General features: G+C 32.2%; 2 protein-coding genes across 2 annotated transcripts; one reads left to right on the forward strand and one right to left on the reverse strand.

Annotated features, from left to right (window-relative positions):
* On the forward strand, window positions 1-23,215 carry LOC111696443 (uncharacterized). The gene is made up of 13 exons (XM_023466045.1): window positions 1-97; window positions 13,786-13,991; window positions 14,447-14,486; window positions 14,810-14,959; window positions 15,738-15,818; window positions 16,145-16,206; window positions 16,714-16,834; window positions 17,473-17,574; window positions 18,743-18,843; window positions 19,092-19,200; window positions 20,201-20,280; window positions 22,245-22,328; window positions 22,807-23,215. Exons 1-13 carry the CDS (start codon window positions 89-91, stop codon window positions 22,889-22,891), a joined length of 1,230 nt encoding a protein of 409 aa, XP_023321813.1. The 5' UTR covers window positions 1-88; the 3' UTR covers window positions 22,892-23,215.
* Window positions 23,204-24,968, reverse strand: LOC111696442 (sequestosome-1). Its single transcript, XM_023466044.1, has one exon. It carries the CDS (start codon window positions 24,887-24,889, stop codon window positions 23,399-23,401), a length of 1,491 nt encoding a protein of 496 aa, XP_023321812.1. The 5' UTR covers window positions 24,890-24,968; the 3' UTR covers window positions 23,204-23,398.
* Window positions 24,969-26,447: the final 1,479 nt, after the last annotated feature.

A 26,447-nucleotide genomic window follows, 5' to 3' on the forward strand; every position in this document is an offset into this window, starting at 1 on the left:
CCAATGGTTAAAGAGAGCCGAGAAATTATTTCAGTTTCTCTAGGAAGGTCCCAGGGTGCAGTGCTCTTTTCTCTCTTTAGCAGGCGCCATGAAATCGGTAGGAATAATTTCAATTTATTAAACTTCTTTATTATGTTCTCTTGAAAATAAAAATTTGATCTCAAAATAATCATAAATTTTTGCATTAACATAAAAAGATGCGTTGGTTTAGCAAATCATTTTTTTACACTTAAGCTGTAATGGGTAAAATTTATTTTAGTCCCAAAAAAAATGTTGAAGAATATTTAACTTAAAAAAAAAAATTGTTTCTCCTTTTTTGGTTGATTATTGCATTCACGGTTAAAGTATCTAATGTCTAGCTGTATTAAAGTTCTTTTTGCATGTTTTTTTACCTAAAAAAATTCTCTTACCATACTAATTCTGTAAAGCTGAACAAAGAAAAAGATTAGAAATTTTACAAATTAAATCCCCTCCTCCCCACTCTCCCCTCATTTACCCGTTCACTCCAGAAAGATGTTACAAACTCCCCTTGTAAAAACAATCGATGGAACTTCAACGCTTAAAGTTCTGTTGACTACAGCGCAAACCAAAACTAAAACATGCAGTGCGAAACAAAGCAAAAACGTTGAGCTAATCTATAGTAAGAGATTGTAACCATTGTAGACAATACATCTCGTGATGAATTGTGCATGTCATTGAGTTCTAGATGGGTTATACAGGATAACTAGAAAACAATATGAATAGGAAGACGACATTATATTGTATTTAAGTGTAATTGATGTAATTAAAAAGCAAATATTTTACTACTTTACATTAAACTAAAGTATATTGCACGTGTTTTTTAAACTTAAAAGGCGAAAGTAAAATTCATGCAACATTACTGGTACAATTTTGTGTCCTCGTATAGTTTTCATTTTATGCACGCCATGTATGAGAAAAACTAATTTATTTGGTTAAATATAGGAAATTCAAAACATCAAGAACTCTTCAATGAGTTATTATTAAAACCATATTAGAATTCAATTTTATGTCCAATTTACTCTAGTTTGGCGTGATATTTACTCTAGTTTGGCGTGATATTTACTCTAGTTTGGCGTGATACTTACTTTAGTTTGGCGTGATATTTACTTTAGTTTGGCGTGATATTTACTTTAGTTTGGCGTGATAGCTGTCTTTTTCTATCTTTGTCTGAATCTCACTAATTTGTCTGGAAGAATCTGCCGCAAGAATTTCGTAAAAAAATGAGTTTAAAATATTAACTGTAGATCTAAAAATGTCTAAAATTTAATTAATTCCATTTACTTGCATTTTTTATTAAAAAAATGCGGAAAATCCAGTTTTTGTGTCACACCCTGTAAGTATTATTTGTTTAATCATGTTTTTATTTTGATCCATCAATCCTTCAATATATATTGGTTGCGTGATGATTTAGATTTATCAGCTCATCTAATGAATATTAATGTTTATTTAACCCTAAAAGTTCGGTAAAATTAGTATTTGAATCCCTACTGTGCTTCTTGGGCTGATGTTTTGAATAGTAGAAAATTAAAATATGAAAGCTGTATATAAATAGGTAGGTAAATCCATATACAGATAGATAGATCCATATACAGATAGATAGATAGATCCATATACAGATAGATAGATAGATCCATATATGTCAGATTAGATTAGAAAGAACCATACTGTGATGCTAAACTGGGTCTGCAGCACACCTGCTGAGTAGGTATACAGGGTTATCCACACAGGATGATACTTTAACATTTTTAATATACGCTTAGAATGGTATATTTATGATTTGACAAAGAAAAAAAACCATAAATGAAACAAAAAAATGATTTTTTTTCGTAAATTTCTGAAGATTTAGTCTTTTTTGGTAACAGTCCGAAATAGAAAGAAAATGTAGTGACTAAAATGGCGTACAAAGAAGGAATAGAAAATTGAAAGAAATAGAAAAAGAAATTGGGTGCATTGAACAAAGGGTTAAAGAAAAAGGGGAAGTAGAATAAGACAAAATGAACACCATGCAGAAAAAAATACACACATTTTCGATTGAAAAAAAATTAGAAATATGCACAAAATTAAACACTAATTCGATGTCTATTAAAGTCTTTCAAATTCAAAAATTCGCTAAAGATTTGTATTTTTATCATTTTGACTAATGCATCTTTACAAAAAATTCAAGAGGTTTATTAAAGGGAGTGTTCGCAAAAATGATTAAGGGGGTATAGGCTTACTGTGAAAAATAATCGCTTTTGATCGCTACAAATATTACTTCTATCTATTGCGTCTATAAGGAGAAAATTGTTAAAAATGACTTATACTGAAGAACGTAGTGTCCATACAAATTCCAAAAAATTGCAATATACGACTCGTAAAAAATCATAAAAAATCAATTTAATTTCAAACAAATCATTCAGATATTATAACCTTTTGTCATCGATTATTTTTCGACGCATTCGTATGTAGTTAATATTTCATAATATTTTTATTCGTTTTGTATACAATGCACTTAAAACGCCGAAATAGTAGGCAGCCAGATGCCTCTGCTCTCGATACTTTGAATGGTTACACGTGGCAGAGTGCATTAAGTATATAAAACAAATAACAAATATTATGAAATGTTAACATATATATACGAATGCGTCGAAAAATAATCGATGACTTTAGGTTGTATAATATCTGAATGATTTGTTAAAAATTTTAATAATAAAAACTAGTAAGATATAATCAAGAAAGTAGGATACTCGGGCGTGTTGATAAGGATGGATGGATCAAAGAAAAAGTGGAAAGACTTCATATTGAGTGTCAGTGAAACTATTATCTTTAAATCTTTTTTACGTGTACTTACGCATCTATCTATCTTCTATCCTATTATTTCCTATTTTATATTTATCTATCTATCTTCTATCCAATTAGCTATCTATCTATCTATCTAATTATCTTCTAAATGTTTGTCTGTCTGTCTATCTATCTGCATGAGATATATCCATATAATTAGGTAGATACATAAATTTATTGATCTATATAGCTGTATTTTTATTTTGATCTATTTGTAAAAACCCTTTTAAAGTTGAATACCCATTCTTGATCTTTTTGTAAATACACATTTAGAAATGAAAACCCGTTCTGGAATGACGGAGTGAAGAATTTATAATTGACAATTTTAATTCTGCGCAATTTTTTATTTGTAAAGCATCCTTAGGTTTAAGAAAATGGATTGTTTTAAGCATACATACAACATAGGATTTACGAATGATGTATACCTTTTGCGTTCTAAAATATGAAGCCGAATTTAAAGAATTTAAACCGTGTCGCTGATCCACCAAAAACCGGTTCTAATTTAGCCCCGGCTCAAATCTAGAAACACTGAATACAATTTCAAGTGGAATTCCAACCATGTTTGAACCGCGTCTCATTTTTGAGCCGCGGCTCAAATTCTTTAAATACGGCCTCGGAAGTCAAAACTTTAGCGTGAAATGGCTTGAATCTACGGAGTTTGATCTCGATATTCATTGCACGATAACTTTTAAATTGAGAGATACGTATTTGATCTTTTCAATTTTGTTACCAATTTATGGGTATGATCTGTATATCCGAGACGAATTAAATTAATCTTTACGTCTGCATAAGATCAACGCTTTATCTCAATATAAAAGTTTTGAACTCTGAATTGAATCTCAGGATAAAGCATTGATCTCTATCTTAAGCAGACCTAATGATTAATCTAAATTTTCTTCGATATCCTGTAGAGGTCATACCCTGACTGGATAAATTTAATTTAGGAATAAAATATTAATCCTTCAATTAAAACCTAATGAATAAAACCTTACATAATACGCCCAGTGCAATAAATATATAATATGTTATTTGATATGCATAAATGCCTTTTTTATGGTCAACCAACTAATTAATAAGTAAAGAAAAACAAATTTAATGTTTTTATCACAAAAATCTGGGAATTAGAAATTTATTTTACTGCGTTATTTATATTGTACACATTGTTAGATAAATTAATCTATATAGTCATTGACCTGTAAAAGAAAACTACAGAAACACGAGTTGAATACAAATTACCAATAGGCTGATAGAAACAACACAGATAGGACAAGAGATCCAGACAGCTGTGGTGCAAAGTTGCGTTTATTTTTAGCTTAAAGATTGGGTTGACTTTAAAGTGTCTTGGCTTTTAGTTTGATCTAACTGACTCCTACACTTATGCGGTCCTGGACGCTTTTTTTGTGAAAGAACTTGCAAAATTTGAATTACTGTTTTTGTTTTTTAATAATGAATGCCATACAGTTATCATGATCAAATTTCTAAAGCAAATGCCACCTTTCTTGTCCAATCTTTGTAATTCATGATCCATAGAAATTCTTTCATCTCAATTTTAATTTGTATCAACATGTCAAATGTCCATCTATTCACCCACACAAGGTTCAACAAAGAAACCAAAGTAAATGTTTTTATTTTCTATCTTATCAAGATTTCGCCTATATTTTGATTCTTGATTGCATCTGATAAAGAAATCTGCTTTTAACTGTTTTCACAACTATTGTTTCGGTTTTCGTCGACGAAATCTATTGATCAATTATCCGTCGTTAACTAAAACCCATTATCAAAGACCGTTATAACAACAAAAAATAGTATATTAAAAGTTTAAAGTATTTCAAAGGTGAAATTGTTATTTTTTCCTTATTTTCATTGAAACTTTTAAAATGAACTAATTAAGCCCTAAGCCTTAATTAGGAAGACGGTAACGCCACGGGAATGTTCTTAACTTGGTTTAACAATTCTAGGTCAAGTTGGTCGATATTTATAACATTTCCAGACAAGGCAGGGTACCCAAGCTGAACGTTTATATTGATGGTTTTATTTTATTTTCCAATTGTCTAAACCATCTTCATACCAGCAAGCACTTTCAACGTTTTTGCACACATTTACCGCCCATATAACAGCCTTTAATGAGGGTTGTAAATAAGAGTAAAACAATTAGAAATCTTGAAAATAGATTAACGATAAAATACTTATTTATAACCCTAATCACTTAGAGAAAAAAAAGGGTTTGGTTGTATAAATGTAAACCTACGGGAGGTTACAAATGTTTAAAGGGACTGTAAGCGTAATTTCATAGGCCTCCAAGCAAATATGGTAATGTCCAATTTACAAAAGTACTATTATACGCTTTGTATGATCCAGTGTAAACTATATATTAATGTTTATAATTAAAAAAGTGTTTCTTTTCGATTGTGGTTTTTTTTTACAAAATGTGACTAAAATTGAAAATGTAAAAATGTTAATAAAGGAAAACATGTACAATTATCAGAACTGAAAAGTTTCTAAACTTTAAAAAACGACAATATCTTCCACAAATATCAGATAAAGGTTTAATGGTACCGTTGTGAATAGGGCTTTGCCATTTTGCATGGAGGGTCAAAGGAAACTGAGCACTTGGAACAAATTCTTAATTTCTAAACTTTATTTCTTTTCAAGCTTTGTCGTCAACCTTTGATATTATAAACCATAAATTCTGAAAAATCAAAATTTTAATATGAAAGGTTTACTACAACATCAGGTTAAAAACATATAGTCACTTGAAAATTTTAGTATGTGGCGAGTAACCAGTTCCCTTCTAATTATTTAAATTGAATCAAGAAAAGTTGACAAGTCAAGACCCCCCCTTGATCCTAATCTTAACCCCCCCCCCCCCCAACTCCAATCACTGAAAAATATGTTTCACTGGTGACCTAGGTAACCCTTTGCAAAATATTCAGCATGCAAGTTTGCATTTCTCCCCATGAAACAGTTGCAATTGCAGAATATAATTTATGCAATATTTTGCTCCAAATAATAATTCAAAAAAGGTTTCAAATTCAGTTTTTAACAGCAATATAAAACAATAGAATATTGAAAAACCGAAATGTTTAATATTTTGATAGAAAGGAATTGAGTCTTTGGAACAAAATTAAATAAATAAACCTCAATATCTTTAGAACCGTATGTTGTAAACTTTGATATTTCAAACTCAGATTATTTGATCTAACAGAATTCATAGTTTGAAATATCTAAGGTATGTAACATTTGGTTCCAGAGATATAGTGATTACAAAATCAGAGTTTGTGGCAAAGATCCTTTGGTTTGGGATATCCCAACAGTAAACATATCTTTATGTCCCTAACATTCTTTTCGTAATTTTGAAAGAAATGTTCGAAATATCTCTTGTTTTAAAAAAGTTCCATTCTCTCTTTTGGACTCTGATATCTAATCTTATATCTTAATCTTGATTTATTAATCCGTGAATTTATACAGCAAAGAAGAGCAAAACATTTGTTAAGATTCAATCTTTATACATATATAATATCCTTTGCTTGTCTGGGTGGGTGTTTGACGTTTGTTTGTATCTGACAAACGTCAAAACGGCTGAACCGATCCGGTACACATTTTTGTTGAACCTCACGTGAACCCCAGACAGGACAGGTTTATTAATAAAAAATTTAGATTTTTTAAAATCCACAAAAAAATGATAAATTTCAGTTTTTGTTTGCAGATATAGCAACAATTAATTAAGTTAAAATCGAAGGTGGTTGCGAAGCGCCCTGGAAGCTTTGTACATTAAAAACGGGAAAACTATAGGTTCTAATCCATGGTTCTTGAGAGTTCTAATCCATGGTTCTTGATAGAGAGAGTTCTAATCCATGGTTCTTGAGAGTTCTAATCCATGGTTCTTGAGAGTTTTAATCCATGGTTCTTGAGAGTTCTAATTCATGGTTCTTGAGAGATTTAATTCATGGTTCTTGAGAGTTTTAAGTCATGGTTCCTGAGAGTTATAATCCATGGTTCTTGAGAGTTCTAGTCCATGGTTCTTGAGAGTTCTAATCCATGGTTCTTGAGAGTTCTAATCCATGGTTCTTGAGAGATTTAATCCATGGTTCTTGAGAGTTCTAATTCATGGTTCTTGAGAGATTTAATTCATGGTTCTTGAGAGTTCTAATTCATGGTTCCTGAGAGATTTAATTCATGGTTCCTGAGAGTTATAATCCATGGTTCCTGAGAGTTCTAATCCATGGTTCTTGAGAGTTCTAATTCATGGTTCTTGAGAGTTTTAATTCATGGTTCTTGAGAGTTTTAATTCATGGTTCTTGAGAGTTTTAATTCATGGTTCTTGAGAGTTTTAATTCATGGTTCCTGAGAGTTCTAATCCATGGTTCTTGAGAGTTCTAATCCATGATTCTTGAGAGTTCTAATCCATGGTTCTTGAGAGTTTTAATTCATGGTGCTTGAAAGTTCTAATTTATGGTTCTGGAAAGTTCTAATTTATGTTTCTTGAGAGTTCTAATTTATGTTTCTCGAGAGTTCTAATTTATGTTTCTTGAGAGTTCTAATTCATTGTTCTTGAGAGTTCTAATCCATGGTTCTTGAGAGTTTTAATTCATGGTGCTTGAAAGTTCTAATTCATGGTTCTGGAGAGTTCTAATCCATCGTTCTTGAGAGTTGTAATCGATGGTTCTTGAGAGTTCTAATCCATGGTGCTTGAGAGTTCTAGTCCATGGTTCTGAAGAGTTCTAATCCATTTTTCTTAAGAGTTCTAATCCATGGTTCTTGAGAGTTCTAATCCATGGTGCTTGAGAGTTCTAATCCATGATTCTTGAGAGTTCTAATCCATAGTTCTTGAGAGTTCTAATCCATGGTTCTTGAGAGTTCTAATTCATGGTTCTTGAGAGTTCTAATCTATGATTCTTGATAGTTCTAATCCATGGTTCTTTAGAGTTCTAATCCATAGTTCTTGAGAGTTCTAATCCATGGTTCTTGAGAGTTCTAATTTATGGTTCTTGAGAGTTCTAATCCATGATTCTTGATAGTTCTAATCCATGGTTCTTGAGAGTTCTAATCCATGGTTCTTGAGAGTTCTAATCCATGGTTCTTGAGAGTTTTAATTCATGGTGCTTGAAAGTTCTAATTCATGGTTCTTGAGAGTTCTAATTCATGGTTCTTGAGAGTTCTAATCCATGATTCTTGATAGTTCTAATCCATGGTTCTTTAGAGTTCTAATCCATAGTTCTTGAGAGTTCTAATCCATGGTTCTTGAGAGTTCTAATTCATGGTTCTTGAGAGTTCTTATCCATGATTCTTGTTAGTTCTAATCCATGGTTCTTGAAAGAAATTTTGAAAAGAATCTGTTATTAGGGAAGTGGTTTTTAATTACAATACCGTTATCTATCAAATCTTAAACTTGAGTTTGATCGGATAAAGAAATATCTAGTTTAATCTAGCTTATTATCATCTTATCTGCTAATCTACTGGTTTCATCCACATACAGGGTTACCCGCAAAAAATGAGACTTCATAGAAGACTGTACGAAATTTTTACTGTCTGTTTCCTTATTTTCAAGATTCCTTGCAACTGCAATCTTTTTTCAAATAATTTAATCATTCATTAAAAGACTCTTTTCATGCAGAAAACTTATTTAACCTTTGGACCGTCATATTTTTAGAGTTTCAGGTCGTCTTCATGGTCTCATCTTTTGTGGATACCTGTACATACATTATATATACTTTCAAATCCAACCAACTCATAATCTGTTCCAAACATTTTTTCAAAGTTTTTTTTTAATGGCGGTCAATTAATATCGTTTGCTTAAAGAAAACCAATTCCTAATTCAAGTATTTACATTTTTTTATTTCATTTTTTGTTAAAAGATCAAAAAAAGTTCATTTTGATTGAGAGTGATATTATTTTTTAGAAAATGTTTAGTCTTGTTTCATTTCTTATTTTAATTCACAACTAACTGTTCATTATGAGTAATATTTGCATTTAAATTCATATTTTTCCAACAATCTAACTAATCTTTACCTATCTATCTATCTATCTATTATAACTGCAAAAAATATGCAAATGCATGATTCGTGCACTGGCCTGAATTAAAAACAGTTACTCAGAGTCATGAAAAATCTTTCAGGGCTTTCATATTTCTATAGAATAAAAACAGTACAGTCAAATCTAGTATTGTTTGTAAACAATGAAAAAGAGTTTCAGAGCGTCATGAGAATTATCAAACAGTATTTTCTCAAGCCGTTTATACCAAAGACTTTCATTATGTAAAGACTAGGCAACAGCTTTTATACCCATAACAATTACATAAATGAAACCAATAACTTCCAACCATTTTTAACGCATATATTTTTTTATTATATTTAGTAACTGGAGTTTAAATATTGATTGCTTGGGTTCAAAAACAATACTGAGGCCAATGACGTCATATACAAAAGTACTTAAGGCAAACATTTTGGATGATTCCTGTTGCCATATATTCTACTACAGGGTTACCCATAAAGAATGAGACTGTGAAGACGACCCAAAACTCTAAAAGTATGACGATCTGGAGCTTGATTTCTTGCTTCTGCATTCAATTGAGTATTTTGATGGTTTAATAAATGATTGCCATTGTTTACTAAATAATAGCCAGTTTTTGGCTTACAAGGAACCCTGCCTGACTAGGCTACAAACAAATACTCACTTAAAGGGGCTGGAGACATAATTTGACGGAACTTTTAATTTACAGAGAGACATGTCCGATTCACAATGGTACCCTTAAAGCTTTTTCTGATTAAAAATTAATAAAAAACATACAATTTTCTTTAAAAATTTTTAATTTTCAATAAAACTGTTTTAAATAAGTGACCTGCGGTTATTTGCTACCAAAACACTGGACAAATGTAATTTAACCATTTTTAAGGTAGGAAAACGATTTTTAAGGCAAATTTTATAATGTTTTAGAAAATCAAATGAAATTTTGAAATGTTTTCTTTCTTTTAGGTTGGTGATAATTTTGAGACTGATTTGGTTGATTTCCAAAATAGGGGGTTTTATGTGTATTGTGGAAATTCCTTATTTATTTATTTATTATTTATCTATTTATGTAGGTAAACAGTGCATGATGATTTTTATTGCTTCTTTTATTAATGTAGAAAGCAGGTACTGCAGTTGGGATAATTAAATTCAATTTTTTTTTTTAAAGAAAATTATTCTTTGTGAACAGGAAAGGGGCACGTCGCAACTAGAAAAGCCAAGCAACCCCCCCCCCCCGCCCCCCCCTCCCGAAAAGTTTGAATTCAGATTTTTTACCCACTTTTTGTGTTGTAGTCTATGATGTTTTTTAAATTATGGCACGTTGCAATGTTTAGGTTTTGGTAAAAACGTACTGACAGTAGTTGTTTTCAACAATAAACAAACAACGTCTAATGCTCAAGCAAAACGAGCACAAAACCCCGAAAGATAAAAACTTTAAAGATATATATTCAATCGACGTTTTCCTCTAAAGTTTTATGTTAAATTAAAAAATGCTGCGGGTTAAAGGGACCGTTCACTTATTTGGGCAATTTTAGGGTAAACTAAACAGGGACCGTAAATAGAGAGGGACCGTCCCTTTGCGCTCGAATTCTGAACGAAAAATCGGCTTTTTCTCCGGCCACAGTTGTCTTTGAAAAGTAAGATTATTACCAATCAACAGCGAAAAGGCTGTTTAGTTTACCCTGAAATTACCCAAATAAGTGAACGGTCCCTTTAAAAAATCTCACCGCAATCACCAAGATAACTTTCTTTGATGGGCAAAAAAAGTTCTGGTTTCTAAGAATCTTATTTGATAGTGCTATAAAAAGTTATTAACTTCATTCATAAACTGAATTGAATTAAGTTGACTAGAAAGTCAGGGTAAAAAATGAACAAAAAGTTTACGCCTTCCGACAGTTATGCTCAACATTTTCAATGCCATCTGACAAAGAAACACAATGAAAATATTTGTTGGATGTTAAACTGAGATATATGTGTCTAGTGTGTCTACCCAAATGTAAAGATTTTATCATAAACAAGACGCGAAATCTTTTAGGTTTTAAACAAACAAATATCGAAAAGAAAACGTATCTTGAAATTTCGCCAAAAAATAAAGAAACTTATTATTTGTCAAATTACGTTAAATATGTGTTTACATTATGTTTTACACTTTTGAACAATAAAAACAAATTGCCTTGTGTTGAAGTTTTAAATAAATCCTCGTTGTGCAATATAGAACTGGAAAATGCATAAGTTGTTAAAATCTAGAATGTCCGCGGCGTGGTTTCGATGAAGTAAATCCACGGTTTTGTATGGTTTGGTATGGAATTAGAAAATACACCACGTTACAATATATAACAAGTAAAATAGAAATAGAAAGCTTCAAAACACAACAGAAACACTGAGATTAGAAATTCCATGGCATCGATTTTGATAATCAGAAAATCCGCCGCGTTTCCAGAATCAGAGAGGAAAATCGTGGAATGCTAAAAAAATAGAAAATCCACGAAAAACTAAAGAATTAGAAAATTCGCGTAGATCTATAAAATCAGAAAATCTGCGGCAAGCTATAGAATAAGAAAATCTATGGAGTTCGAAGCTAGAAAGCTAGAGAATCTCTGAAATCTCTGTATAAAAATAAATTCCGCGGCGTGGTTTGTGGGTCAACCACCCTATACTGCTGCTGCAATATACTTGTGTCGGACACTAATCCATTTATCAAATCTTGGAATATTTTAAATCAAGATAACAAAATATGTAAACGTATATAAAGAAATTTTTAGATAAGATTAAAATAAGAATGATACGTATCTGGACATTACTTAAAAGATAAGCAAATATGTGGACGAGAGCCAACAGATTAGAGAGTTAATTTCCACAAATCTATATAGTAAAGCAATACATTCGTATATATATATATATATATATATATATATATCGAATATATATATATACTAGGCTTCGGATTTTTTAAAAAAATCGTGGATTTTCAAGAATTTAAATTTTTTTTACAATATGAATAACCTTTAAAACACATTTTTTATCACTCATAAACCTTCCCTGTTGTCACGTGATGTCCCACCAAAAAATGTGGGCCCGATCGGTTCAGCCGTTTTGACGTCGTTTGGATACAAACAAACAGACAAGCCAAATTTATATATGTGATGATGTATAGATGTTGCTTATAGCCGGCCAAACGGGTGGACCAATTGGGCTGAATTTTGTTGTGGACACTCATGGGTGGCCGGAGGGGGTGTTATAAGCTAAAAAAAAATATGTTTAAAAACACTAAAATCATTTCCGAAAACATTGTGTACACTTTTTTATCAAACATTTTATGAAAAAAATATTTAAAAAATGTTATGGATATAACAAAAGAAATCCCTGAAAATTTGTTCATAATTTAGAATTTTCGTAAATTCGAATATTGTATTCGATACAGTTAGGTATTATTATCAAAATGAGAGGATTTTTTTTTACAGTGAGCAAAGAATTTAGGTTTTGTCAATGATATAAAATTGATAGGAGTACTGTTAATTTTAAAGGCAAATTTTTTCATGAAAAATTTTTTTTTACGATTTTTTAGAGGTGTTGTAACCTGTCCTGTCAGACCTACACAAGAAAAAGTCAAACTAAATTGCTGCCGCCAATGCTAATAAGTCAAAATTGCAAATACTATTAAGTGGCCAATTAAAAGAAATTAAATTAGAATAAATGAAACCTAAGCATTCATTCCAACCCATTGAATTATACATGCAGAGAGATCTAATAAATATTCAATCTTTTGGCATTGACATTCATTATTCATATACTTATTGTTAAAAAACATTTTTTAGATTCCTAGCATTTTTAAATTTTAAAAGTTGGCCTATTCACGAATTTCATAAACTCTCTTCTTAATTATGATGTGCATTTTTTAGCTTTAGCTCGAGTTTTCCTAAATCCCAGTTATGGTTTAAAACAAGAAAAACTACGCTGACATATTCCTTTCCTAATTTCCTTAACTTCTTTACATATTTGATCACATTCACAGTGGTCTTCTCTTTTCCATTTCAACCCTTCCCCCCTTACCTCCTTCTTCCCCTATCACGCCCATTTTTCACCCCTAACCCTCCATCTCTACCCTTCCCCGCCCTTCTCCTTCCTCCTTATCCATGCACCCTCTACCTACTCCACGCCCAATTCTCTCCCCTTCTCCACCAACTCCCGCCTCTCCGCCCACTTCCTATTTTCTAAACATTTGTCTCCTGTGCTATCTGTAGGGCGGGTCTTAGCACTCGAGTTTTTGCAATACAACTCCATATTAAACTATAAACAGCTCAGACAAAATTATCTACAACCGGATTTTAACCCTTTTTACTCGGGAGGTTAGGGAAGGGAAGGGGGGTTATGCGAGGTGGATGGGGGATGATGGGGGGAAAGGTATGATTATTGACTTAAATTTCTTTTCATATGTTTTGTTTTTCACTGATTGTCTTTAATTTCTATATGACATTTTTAAACTTGATTTAATAGCTCCCCTCCCCCTTTAATTAAATATATAACTTACAATTGATTCAACCTAGAAACAATAGATTATTTACTGACATATGATGAGATTTAACTTATGAACTTTTAAAAAAAGAAAAGAAATTATTATTTATTATTTAACATTTAAACCCACCATTAATGAGATCAAGTATTATTTAGATATATCTATCAGTGTTCCTGTTATTAAAATGAATATATGTTTACATATATCTATCATTGTTCCTGTTATTAAAATGAATATATGTTTAGATATATCAATCAGTGTTCCTGTTATTAAAATGAATATATGTTTACATATATCTATCAGTGTTCTTGTTATTAAAATGAATATATGTTTAGATATAGCTATCAGTGTTTCTATTATTAAAATGAATATATGTTTAGATATATCTATCAGTGTTCCTGTTATTAAAATGAATATATGTTTAGATATATCTATCAGTGTTCCTGTATGCCCTATGCAATGCACAAGGTAGAAGTACAACTAACCCCACGAACAGCTCGAAGGAATCTGAGATTTCAATGCCCGCGTCGAGTTCAACGCCTGCGGAGTCATCGACAACTGAAGAGACAATTGAGATGTCTACTACTGAAGAACCTGAAACTACAACCAACTTTGATGAAGAACTTGAAAGGTACTCTGTAAAATGTACTAAAACATGTTGAATTATTTAGAAAACAAATATATGTTTTATCAGCCGTAAGCTGAATTTGAATAGCTAATTATGCAAATCAACATTAAATACAGTGAAACCCTTAATAACGAATACATCGAAAGAATTCATCAAATGTCGTATTCTTCACTTTCTGATAATGGAATGCTGCAGATATTTAGTTTTTTTAATTAAATGATTATATATGGAACTCTTTAAAACTGTTCCCGCATATTCATGGCTATTTATTTATTTTCGCAAATACTGAAATTTACGTAATATAGTATAAAACTCACTGAAAAATTGTCAAGACGACATTTGATAAATTCTTCCGATGTATTCGTTATTAATGGTTTCACTGTAATCTGTCCATCATTTTGATCTATGCTGAAGCCTTAAATTCGTTGTTGATACATTTATTTTTATTTTTTTTTCAGGCGGGAAAAATCTCTTCTAAACACCTTCCCATTTAACAGGGTAATTAAATAATAGATTTAAAACTAAATCAAAACAGTTATTTAACCAGAGCAACAGTTTTGGATAGTGCTTATTTTTCAATAACTGAATTTGATATTCACCTTGGACAAAGTTTACTTGAGGGGTAAACAAATACAGATTAAAGACACAAAAGTTCCTCCTTCAATGAAATGGAAAATTATAAAAAAATACTTGCTATAAATGCAGCAAGTCTAGCCTGTGTTACAAGAAACTCTAACATTTCGTTCAAAACTATGAACAAAATGAGTTCTCCTATAACAATGTAATAACAGCTAACTAGTTAATTAAAGTTATATTATTAGGAAGTTTCTGCCGCCAGCTCTGGTCGAGCCTCAGTTCAGTCTGCAGTTCTTAATTTGAACCCTCTACAGAGGACAGCATCAGTCCCTAAACTTAGAATAGGACTGATTGCTCCTCTAAGTAAACAAGGATACCAGGAACCTATTGCTCAGGTAACTCATCTTTATATAAAGTAGTAATTTTCGTTTGGGTGTTTGAATGTATTTCCAATCATAACTCTTGAACCCTTCACCATTTTGTCTCAAAATTTAGCCAGGTAGCTCGTTAAAAAGAGTGACGACAATGTATGGTAGTTGAACTGAGAATGAATTGTTGTTACACTTTTTGTCGTCGTTATTTAATAATTTTAAAAAAATCGATTCTTAAAACGTAACCACCCAAATGGATGATTTTGAAAGTCGACTTTGCGCTAAAACTCAGTAATTATACATCATTAAAACTTTTATATGTCTCAAATAAATCCTAAAACATTTCTCCACATTACTACATTCTCAGTTCAACTACTATAACTTGCCGGTTACTCCCTTTAAACCCACGAACAATTTCTTAGTTTGGTTTAATAATTTAAGCGGGTATGCGTTAACAGAGAAATTATAGTTTCCCGTCAAAACTGGATTCCCTAGAGTGTATCTATATATCATCAAAGTAGTAATCTCTGTTTGTTTCTCCGGTCAAAACTCTTGAACCCATTGACCAATTTGCCTCAAAATTTTACTGGTGAACTCGGAAGAAACACAGTTTTTTTAATTTCACGGGCAACGTCGGGAACTTCAGCAAAAAGTCATGATTTAATACCAAGCGCGTGTAAACCGCGGGATGAATTATGACTATGAATAATAATATAAACCTGGTTAACAGTGTGTTCTATTACTTCTTGAAGGATTATATTGTGATAGAAATCAACAGAAAAACAAAGAAATAATATTTTAGGAAGAGACAAATGAAAACAGTGTGTTTGGAAGTGTTGTAACAAGTAAACCTGATGCCGATGGAAAACGTTGTGTTGACAAGGTAATTATTGTAATTTATCACTTGTATTTCAAGTGACCTCCAGGCAAAGATGGCAATGTCCGATTTACAATGGTACCCTAATCAAGAATGAATTAGATATCAAAGAAATCGTAGTTTAAAATATCTAAAATTTACAACTTTGGGTTGCAAAGAGTAAAGGATTAGATAATCAGAATTTGCGGTAAAGACTCAAGTGGTTTTATTAATAAAAAATAATGCGAAACTTTCCGTATTCGTAAATGAATTCTGAGATCAATATATTATTTACAAATAATTATGGTAAAATCAACATGGATTGATCTTATTTTTATGATTAATATTTTTAGGTTGAGATGGTTACTGAGACAGTTTACGATGAGGTTATCAGTTGTGACCATTCGTACGACAGGTAAATTTAGAAAATATTCAGGGCTCTTCGTTTTCTTTAAATTTTCTAGAAGTATTATTACCTTTATCTGCAAAATAATAAAATAATAAAGATTAAATAATTTCGCAGGCTTTTATTTTTTTTTTCGTGAATTTTCGAAATAAAGAAAATGTTTGAGGGATAGAATCCTTCCTTACGTCATGCATCATGGTGTGATCCAAATTTTTGGCCAAATTTAAAGAATTTGAACCGCGTTTATAGACGCTGTTCAAACATGGTTTTAAGTGTTTCAATATTTAAGCCGGCGCTCAATTGAAACCGGTTATTGACGGTTCATCAACGCGGTTCAAATTCTTACAATTTGGCCTTTGATGGGTGTAAATGTTTTGATTCAACGGTTGGCCCTTTTCTACATACCACGTGACCGATTTAGAAGCAAGATCACAACTGATACTGCCAATAAACATTACCAGCCGAAAAATTGAATTAATTCCTTTCTAAATTTATTTTCTTTGAACGATCTTTTAGACGTTGTCACACCTCCTATACTACCTCCTACGAAGCCCAACAAGAAGAGGAGTGCGAGGAGAACTATATTAAGAGATGTTATATTGCTTATGAACCCATTGCCTACAATGAAACCATTCAGGTGGGTTCAATTTAGGAAAGGAACTAGTCCCTGTTATTAACAACTATACTTTTTAAACCTTTATCTGATCAATAATATGGAAGATATAATCGTTTTTCTTAAACAGTGTTTAACTCTAAAATTTGTGTTCTTATAGAGGAGAAATCAAAATTGAAAATACTTATTTAAAAAACATTAATATTCAATTGATCATTAAAAGTTTTTGTTGTGAATCGGACATGAGGTTGTAGAGACCGGTTTCCATAAACACACAATATCAATAGCGTACATTTTTCATAGAAAAAATCTAAAGAATAGTTAATTCTAAAAACTGCCAAAAGTGTCAGACATGAAATAAATTTTAATGGAAGAAATAAACACTATAAACAGTAGCAAAAATTGTTTTTTAGTCAATTAAAAATGTTTGTTTGAGGAAAATCGTGAAAGGAATTGAGTCTTTGCTTCAAACTCTCAATTTCTAATCCCTCTATCTTCTTCAAACTGTGAATTCTGTTAGATTAAAGGATCTAGGTTTGAAATTTCAAAGGCCATCAAGTTGTAAAGAAATTGGGATTAGAAAATTTGAGTTAGTGACAAAGACCTAATTCCTTTGCGACCTTTTTTCAGATTCTAAGATTGCAGTATTTTATGCTGTTTAGATTTGCCGAACTCCTCTTGTAAAAGACTGTGCTATCCAAGGAGAATCTGTATGTAGAACTGTTTATGAATCTGAATGCTGGACTAAACAGCAGGAACATGCGGTAAGTTCATAAATAGTTTTTACAGGGTTCTATACCGCTTCTATACCGCTTCTAAGTCGCTTATATACCGTTTCTATACCGCTTACATACCGTTTCTATACCGCTTCTATACCTCTTCTATATGCTTCAATACTGCTTTTATACCACTTCTATACCACTTCTATATCACTTCTATACTGCTCCTGTACCGCTTCTATACCGCTTCTATACCGTTTCTATACCCCTTCTATACTGCTTTTATACCGCTTCTTTACCTTTTTCTATAATGCTTCTATACCGCTTCTATACCGCTTCTTTACTTTTTTCTATACCGCTTCTATACCAGTTTTATACTGCTTCTGTACTGCATAGCGAGCCTGTATTAGAAACTAGCTGATGTTCCCAGCGCTGCCCGTGTAATAAAAAAGAAGCTAACTTTAAAGAAAAAGATTGATCTTTGAAGAAAAAAATGTTGAATTGTTCAAAACTGTGTTACTCCAGGCCCCAGGGTACCCATAAAAACCTCAACAAATTTCAGGCAATTGGCCTGATGGGTAACTTATATAAAATATATACATATATATATATATATATGAGCTAAGAGCTTTATTATATAGATTTCATCTTTTTTATTGCAGCATTTTTTTTGTACATTATTAAAAAGTAATGATTTGGTCTTTTTGTGGAGTTTGACGATTTTCGGAAATTTTTGTGTAAAATGACAATTTCGAATTATGATTGGTTAAAAACCTTTTCAGGGGCCATGAAAGGCCCCCCCCCCCCAAAAAAAAAAAACTACCCATACATAAATTTATCCAACTGTAAAGGTGTAAGCGGATTTTCAAAGCATAAAAAAAAAACTATGCATAATGTAAATAGATAGTTTATAGGTAGGAGAACTATTCAACTTTTATATAATTAAAGAAATAACCATTATTTTTTTTGTTTTCAAATCAAATTTTATTCATTGTTTTTAAATCTGTTAATCTATTTCTATTCGTTGATTGCTTTATCGATGAGATTCCATGAAAAAGCCAAAAAAATTTCCAAAGCCTTTAATATAAAATAAAAAAAAATTGAATTGTTAAGCATATTAACAAGAGCTTCTTTCATTCTAAAATGTTTCTTTTCTATATTTCTGATTCTCTTGATGTTCTTGATTTTGGTTTCTGATAATTTTGGTTTGCAGGTGACAGATGATGTAGTAGACTGTGTAACTGTAGAGGATGAAAAATGTGAAGATGAAACTGTAGGATACACCACTCAGACCAAATGTGAAAAATGGCCAAGGTGAAGAACACAGAACAGAGATTAGAATAGAAGGGAAATAAGACAATCCCTCGGTTGTAAACATATTTCGCTCTTTGTAAAAAAATTAAAAAATCTATCAAAAGACAGAAGATTTAATTAAACCCAGAAATCGTCATATTTTGAGAGTTTTATGTCGTCTTTCCAGTCTCATCCTTTGGGTATAACCCTGTACATTATACAGTTTTAAATCTTTATTTCAACTTTTAAAATTAAAAATCTGTATTTAGACAAGAGTGCTCTGTAAAGAAAGAAGAGGTTAAAAAGTACACCCCTGTGACTGGGTGTACAAAGGAACCAACTGAGCTCTGTGCCCCTGCAGGATGTGGATTCAAGGAGGTCAACTTGAAACAAAATGTGTTCCCCCATCTTAAAGGGACTGTAGACCAAATTTCAAGTTGCATGTTCGATTTTCAACGGTAGCCTTTACATTTTTGTTTGAACAAGAACGCATAAAACGTCCATTATTTTCTCTTTAAAAGTTGATTATTTTCAACTGTAGTTTTTGTCAGATAAATGTTAGCCGAGAACCGGTTTTAATCGGACAAACGCTGCTTGAAATTACAAAAACAGTCCCTTTAATAAGAAGGGGTTTAAAGCTAATATCTGTTTTTCTCTCAAAAATTATTATATCTTTTGTCTTGAACAATGTTTTTTGGCAAATTTTATGTAACCGGTATTTGTTAAAACATTAGAATTGCAAATTTTTTGCGCATTCCCAACATATTTAATTTGTAATTTCTACCAACAACATTTTAAGGGGGGGGGAATTGACTCAAACCCCCCCCTCATCTCATCATGTATAGGGTTTACTTTCTTGGCCACGGATTTTTTTCTTATGTGGACTAATTAGTGAGTTCTTAGAATTATCTCTATCCCAATCATAAACAAAAACAAGCAGCTTTCATTTAAATTAACGATTTGTTAAATTATATTTAACCTCCGACAAAAACAAAACTGAAAAATGATCCAGTTTCCCAAGCCCTAAATATTTTATCTGATTTAAAGGGACTGTAAACATTAATTTAAGTGACCCTCCATGTAAAGTTGGTAATGCCCGATTCACTTGGATACTCGTAAAAGCTTTGTCTGATCAAGAAGGAAATAGATATCATTGTTTTATATAAACTAATTAGTTTTATAACAAGTTTATCTTGCAGATTACTACTGCAGGAAAACAGAATTAGGAGAATAAGAAACTTTTAAACCTAGAAAAATGATATCAAGGTTTCAAGGGTACAGTTGGGATTCAGGCATTGACATCTTTACATACAGGGTCACTTGAAATTACGCTTACAGTCCCTTTAATAGTTAATTAATAAAATGATTTTTATTCCAGGGTGCCCCACTGTGCCAAGATAAGATAAAAACTATTGTTCAAGAGAAACCAACTGAGGAGTGTGATATTGAGCCCGTAAGGTACAGTTGTCAGGGTTTATATCTATTAAATGAAGACGACTTTTCTATTTAAGAATTGATTTTTAACAAGCTTTCAGTTTACAAGTTTACAAGTAAACAAGGAGAAACTGTTATTGAACGCCTCGCTTTGTTGCTGGAGGGAGGGAACTCCAGGACGCCATTAGCCTCCGCCATGCAGACACGAGCCTCCCGGACTTTCCGGGCAGACCAAGCCTCCACCATGCAGTAAGAACCTCCGATATTCAGTAAACGAGCCTCCACGATACAGCGCAGCTTCCTTTAACTCTTCGTTTCTAAATGTAATATTTAATTTTTAGAATTTTTTTTTCAACATAGTACAACACGAATTTTACTTGAGATTAACTTTTTTTATTAATTTTCATGATTTGTAACTTATATTGACTCATAAATCGGATTATAAGATTTATGTTTTATAATAAAACATTTCTTAGGCAGTAAGGAGGCTATTCGGAAATTCTGAATTGGATTTAGTTTATCTTGTTTTAATCTTTGATTTAAGCAATACTTCTCGGGATACTATATTAGATTCAGATTATTTGTAAATGTAAAATTTTTAATTATCTTAATTTAAAACAAATTTCAATAAAAGACATACAGGGTGTCCCACGAAACATGACAATTGGTGAATTGTTTAAATGTCTTCTTCCATAATATGTCAAGTTGTTTGTTGCCAAAATGAATAATAATAAATATTTTATGGCCATCCATATTATGATAAAAATGATTTCTAATTAAAATATATTTGGGTAAAGTTTATTTAAACTAAATAAACTGCATAAGGAATTAATATCTAATACAGCACATGAAATAAGACATTCAAAACTATTTACCAACTGTTATGCTTCGTGGGACACCCTGTAGCTTAAACATCAAAGATTATAAAATAACAAATAAAATTACTTTAAGAATTTTTTCTCCGAATGTTTTCCTTTTTGGGTTTGAATGTTTCCAGTTTTATATAAACCACTTTACAAGCCTTGATTAGTCACTATTTATAATAATTGATTAATACATCTGATATTTGATAAACTTTTTATGCCACTATTTAGAAAAAAATACAAAATATTCTTAGGTACATTTAAAAATCAAGAGTTTTAAGGAAACTATTCTGTATAACAGAGGTTAGTTTACTGTATGATAGAGGCTCTAACTGCATGGCGGAGGCTTGGTCTACCTTGCAAATCTGGGAGGCTCTTGTTTGCATAACGGAGGCTCATGGCGTCCGGGGTTTCTAACCCTCGTTCCTGTTTAAAAGCTTGGTAGAAACAAAAAATAAAAATCGGTAGTCATCTTCATTGTATGTAAAACGAAGACATAATAGAAAAATATAAATTTTGCTTTTATCAAACCTTAAAAGCATAATGTTTGGAACCTAAAGCCAAACCAAAATGCCTATACGCCTAACATGTTTCTGAAACCATTTCCTCAATTTCTCAACTAAGACTCAAAGAGAAACGATTTTTAAAATGTAAATTGTATGCTCTGGTTCATTTCAAGTCAAGTACCGAGCCGACTTTTAGCTAGCTAGAGCAAGCTTTACAGTACACATACAAACGATATGGCAATATTGAATCATTGAATTGAATCAGCCCCTTCTTGGGAGGTTCTATTGTGAGCGATGGGGTGCAGGGTTTGCCCATGTTATTAACTGTGCAAATATGTTAGGGGCCGAGCTTTTGATAATTTGGAGAAATGCCGATTTGGAAACCTTACTTTTTAGCAAGTTTCCATTAGGAAAAATTCCCTTTGTCATTTGGAAAAGTTATCCTTTTAGCATATATCTACAGGGTCTAGAGTCCCACACCCTCAACTTAGCTGCCGGTGTGTGTTCTGAAGTGATTGCACTTCAGAGTTCTCAGACCGAAGAAATAGTGGGGTTTTAGTGGAGATAGTCCCCATTAAATATCAAGTTGGGTCTAAATAATACTTATGTTTCTGTTTAGAACATGTAAGCATGTGACCAAGCTGGTTCCCAAACTAGAGCCAAGAGAGGAGTGTGTTGATGTTCCCAAGGAAATATGCACAAGGTTTGTAGACATAGTTGACATTTTTTAGATAAAAACTGAGCCCACAAAATCTGATTTCTGATATCTTTGCACCCGGATGGATGTGAACCTTTGATATTACACACGTTATACGTTTGATCTAACAAAGGTCAAAGATTGAAATATCAAAGGTTTAAAAGATATAGGTATTCAAAAATTATAATCGTTGATGATCACTGCTGATACGAAATCTTTACTATTTACAAATCTTCATATTCTTCTTAATCGATTCCAAATCTTTAACTGTGAAGCTAATTTTGACCAGAAATTGCAATTTTTTTAAAATTTATGAACATATTTAAAATTGTTGTCAAACCAATAAAAGAATGAGATGTGGAATGATATGAGAAAATATCCCAATCCTAAAATCATTCAACAAAAAAATGACAAAGGTTTTCGTATAGACAGTTTTTAAAACTTAATTTGACATTCTTTGAATAATTTTTTTACTTTTGTTTAGGTCTCAGACTAACCCCACAAAGGTTGCTAAGCCAGTAATCAAGAAGTGGTGTTATGTACCAAGCAAGGAGTCTGGTCTTGCCTAATGTACTACAGTGTACTGCACTGTAATGAACTGTGCTACACTATACTGTAAAAACAGCTCAAAATCAAATGGTTTTGTCATAAATTACCATAACAAATTGTAAGTTACCAGTTGAAATCATTTTTAATTTTTAACCTAAAAGTTAAATGTTTATACAAATTGCTCATAATTACACAGCAAAAATATGCATTATTGCCTGAAGTTGCAGGGCATTAAATACTCAATAATACTTACATAATGTTTGCAAAATAAAACAACATGTCTTCCAGTTATAATATTTTGTAAATTTAGACTTTTAGTAAGAAATAAATAGTATAATATTTTAGTATATTTCATAACTTTATTATAAACTTGAAGCAGTGTTAAGAAGCCTAATGATTAACTGTATATAAACATTAAACGCAGATTAGTTAGAGCTTGTTTAGCTTTCTAGATAATTGGGTTAAACACATGATTAATAAGATTAAATACAAATGATAAAAACCTGTTTTTGACATTGAAAATAAATTTAGTTTCTCACAGGTTGAAGAGTATCTAACACTTGTCCAATGTCCCCCTGCTTAGCTTCAACTATATGAGTAAGCCAGCCACCTTCATTCTGGAATCCCATGTTAAGCATCACCTGAAGAGCAGTACGGATCTTAGGATCAGGATGATCCGCAATAGGTGTAGTGGACTCTGCAACAGGTGCAGTGGACTCCTTTATAGGTGCAGATGACATAGGCGCTATGGTCTCTGAAACAGGTGCTGTTGGCTTCGATATAGGTGTAGTGGATTCAGAGATAGTTCGGCTGAGCTCTGAGACAGGTTCAGTTGGATTGGAGATGGGTGAATTGGACCCGGAGATAGGTACTATAGAATCAAATTTAGATTCACTCCCAAAAATGCTCTCAAGCTTACTGCTTTCAACTGCTGGCAGTTTAGGATAGATACATCCTTCTGCACCATGGCTTACTGCATTAACTTCAGACTGAACGGAAAAGCAGTATGGTTTTTCTATCCCAACATCAGGCTCAGTCTGGGCCCCTTCTAAACTTCCTTTTTTGGAGGGGCTGACATCCACATCAATACCATAAGGGCCAAGGGTGGTTGCCAGGTAGTCTCCAAGATTTTGAAGATATTCAGCAGAGACTGTTGCTCCAGCTGCTACTCCTGTAGCTGCACTTGCTGCATTAACTGCTGCTTTGTGAGCAGAAAATGCTGCTGCCTTATGAAGAGCTTTTGAAGCATCTTCTGCTGTGTTGTAAACAAGGTTTTTGGACTTTTCAGGAGACTCTTCATGGGAATCTTCTTTTTTCGTCTTGTCCTCTGATGTAGTTTTCCAGTTCTGCATCATAGCATCAAATGGGTTGTTTCGGAACAAGTTATGTTTTCCTCTATATGCTCCTCTAGTCCCTTGTTTTCCCCTCATTGTTGTCCCATGTTCATTGATCTTTGATTCTCCTTTCTCATCACATTCTGTTCTTACATGCTCTCTACCTCCGGCTCTTTCCTGCATACGATGAAGCCTTTTAAAGAAGTGCTGTGGCCAGACACCTTGCGGTGAGGTAAGACGCACCATATTGTGCTCCTTATGGGTCCCCTTGCCCTCACATACTTCACAAAGATCATAGTCAGAACAAACAAGGCATTTGTATCTGTTACCTATGATTGGACCGTCACAGCCATCACAGGTGATATTGGGATGCATTTTCACATCATTCTTAAGCGCACCTCTTTTGACATCTTTAGCAGCTATAGTTATCTTAAGCACTGAGCCAGTGACCTCTGTCAGAGCAATTGCAAGCTCTTCATCATTTGCAATGGTAACATTGTCCCCATCAGTGTCAGTCCAGAGAATACTAAACTTCTTTGTCTGCAGTTCGGGAAATACCATCATCAACTTCTCCCTCAAATAGCTAAAGTTGCTGCTTACTTCCTTGTCTATGGTGAACCTCCTAACCTCAGACTCATCATTCTCTCCGACAAAAAATGCTTTGTACGAAATGCTAACCGCCATCTTGTAGTTAATAATGAACTAATTGTAAATGGGTCCAGTGAATAGATTTATAGACTGAGGCTGATAAAATGTTTAACTGATAAAACAGAAAGGTCTGGAATTTTCTCTTTGCACTGAACCTTATCTTTGTTATCAATTGAGTCATAACAATGTTGATAATACTTACATCATAAATTAAGCAAAATTATAAACCTAGAAATATTGAGATATGTCATCATACCTTTATATCTATGTATATTATATTTACATCTGATGGCCTGTTTGTTCTAATTGTGTCCATACTTTTGGGGATCCTGGCCAAATAGAAGTGGGACTGACCTTACATAATTTTAGATATTTTTGGGATTGACTACAAAAAAAAAACTAATAGAGATGATACTTTAGAGCTAGAGTACTCTTCGGAATTTAATAAGTCTTACATTTAAAATACGCAGGGGCTTCCTAGTCAAATTTTTTTATTTGCCATTATAACTAAATCAAAGTCAGAATTCAAAAATTAATCTTTAAAGTTTTAAAGAGTTTTAGGTCTTGACATATCTCATCTTTTGCGGGTTACCTTGTATAAATACTTTTTATAAAACAATTGCGTCTAGACTAGCGCAGTCCTTTTAGTCCTGAGAAAGGTATTGCGTCCTTGCCACAAACTCTGATTTTCTTATCCCTTTATCGAATATCTTTGATATGTCAAACTATAAATTCTGTTAAAAAAATGTTTTTGAAAGGTAAAACCATCAAGTTGTAAAGATAAAGGGAGAACTGCCAGAAAAATATCAGTGCTAGATTCAATTTGTTCAAACAGGTAAAGAATCCTGTTTAAAGGGACTCAATTGTCCCTGCATTTAAAGGGAGTGACCGGCAATGTATGGTGGTTGAACTGAATATGTAGTTTTGTGGACAAATTTTTTAGCATTCATTTGAGACATATAAAACGTTTCTACGACGTATATTTACTGAGTTTGAGCATAAAGTCGACGCTCAAAATTATGGATTTGGGTTGGTACGTTTTCAGAATCGGTTTTTTTTATAATTATTAAATTACAACGACAAAAAATGGAAACAAAATTAACAAAACTAATTTGTTGTTTAGGAACAGGTTGTAAAAATAAAAATTAACTCTTATTATCTAAAATAAGTAATCTTATTCAATTATTAGTTTCTATAATTTCTCTTTAGTCACAAAGATTTTCTGCAGATTTTCTGTAATTTTTATTGAAAAGACGACATTTGAAGAATTTGTAGAAATCTGCGAACACATTCGAAGAAAAGAAGAAATTCGATATAAGGATGAAAACGAAATAATTGATTCTAACATTGATTTAGTGACAAATTTCTTTTGAGAGATATGTTCCTAAACATCTAATTAGTTTACTGTATAATTTTTACTTTGTTTTCGTCGTCGTTATTTAATAACTTAAAAAAAAACCGATTCTGAAAACATACCCACCCAAATTTATGATTTTGAACGTCGACTTTGCACTCTAACTCAGTATTTATACATCATGGACACGTTTCATATGTCTCAAATGAATTCTAAAAAGATTTTCTACAATACTGCATA

Source organism: Eurytemora carolleeae, unplaced genomic scaffold, assembly GCF_000591075.1.
Source record: "Eurytemora carolleeae unplaced genomic scaffold, Eaff_2.0 scaffold6, whole genome shotgun sequence".
NCBI lineage: Eukaryota > Metazoa > Arthropoda > Copepoda > Calanoida > Temoridae > Eurytemora > Eurytemora carolleeae.

Excerpts from the sequence above, each read along its gene's own strand:
- LOC111696443 (XM_023466045.1), top strand. Across the intron at positions 14,487-14,809 it reads ACACCTTCCCATTTAACAGG|GAAGTTTCTGCCGCCAGCTC; the intron begins GTAATTAAATAA and ends TTATATTATTAG. Across the intron at positions 16,207-16,713 it reads TGTGACCATTCGTACGACAG|ACGTTGTCACACCTCCTATA; the intron begins GTAAATTTAGAA and ends ACGATCTTTTAG.
- LOC111696442 (XM_023466044.1), bottom strand. The coding sequence starts at position 24,889 with ATGGCGGTTAGCATTTCGTACAAAGCATTTTTTGTCGGAGAGAATGAT.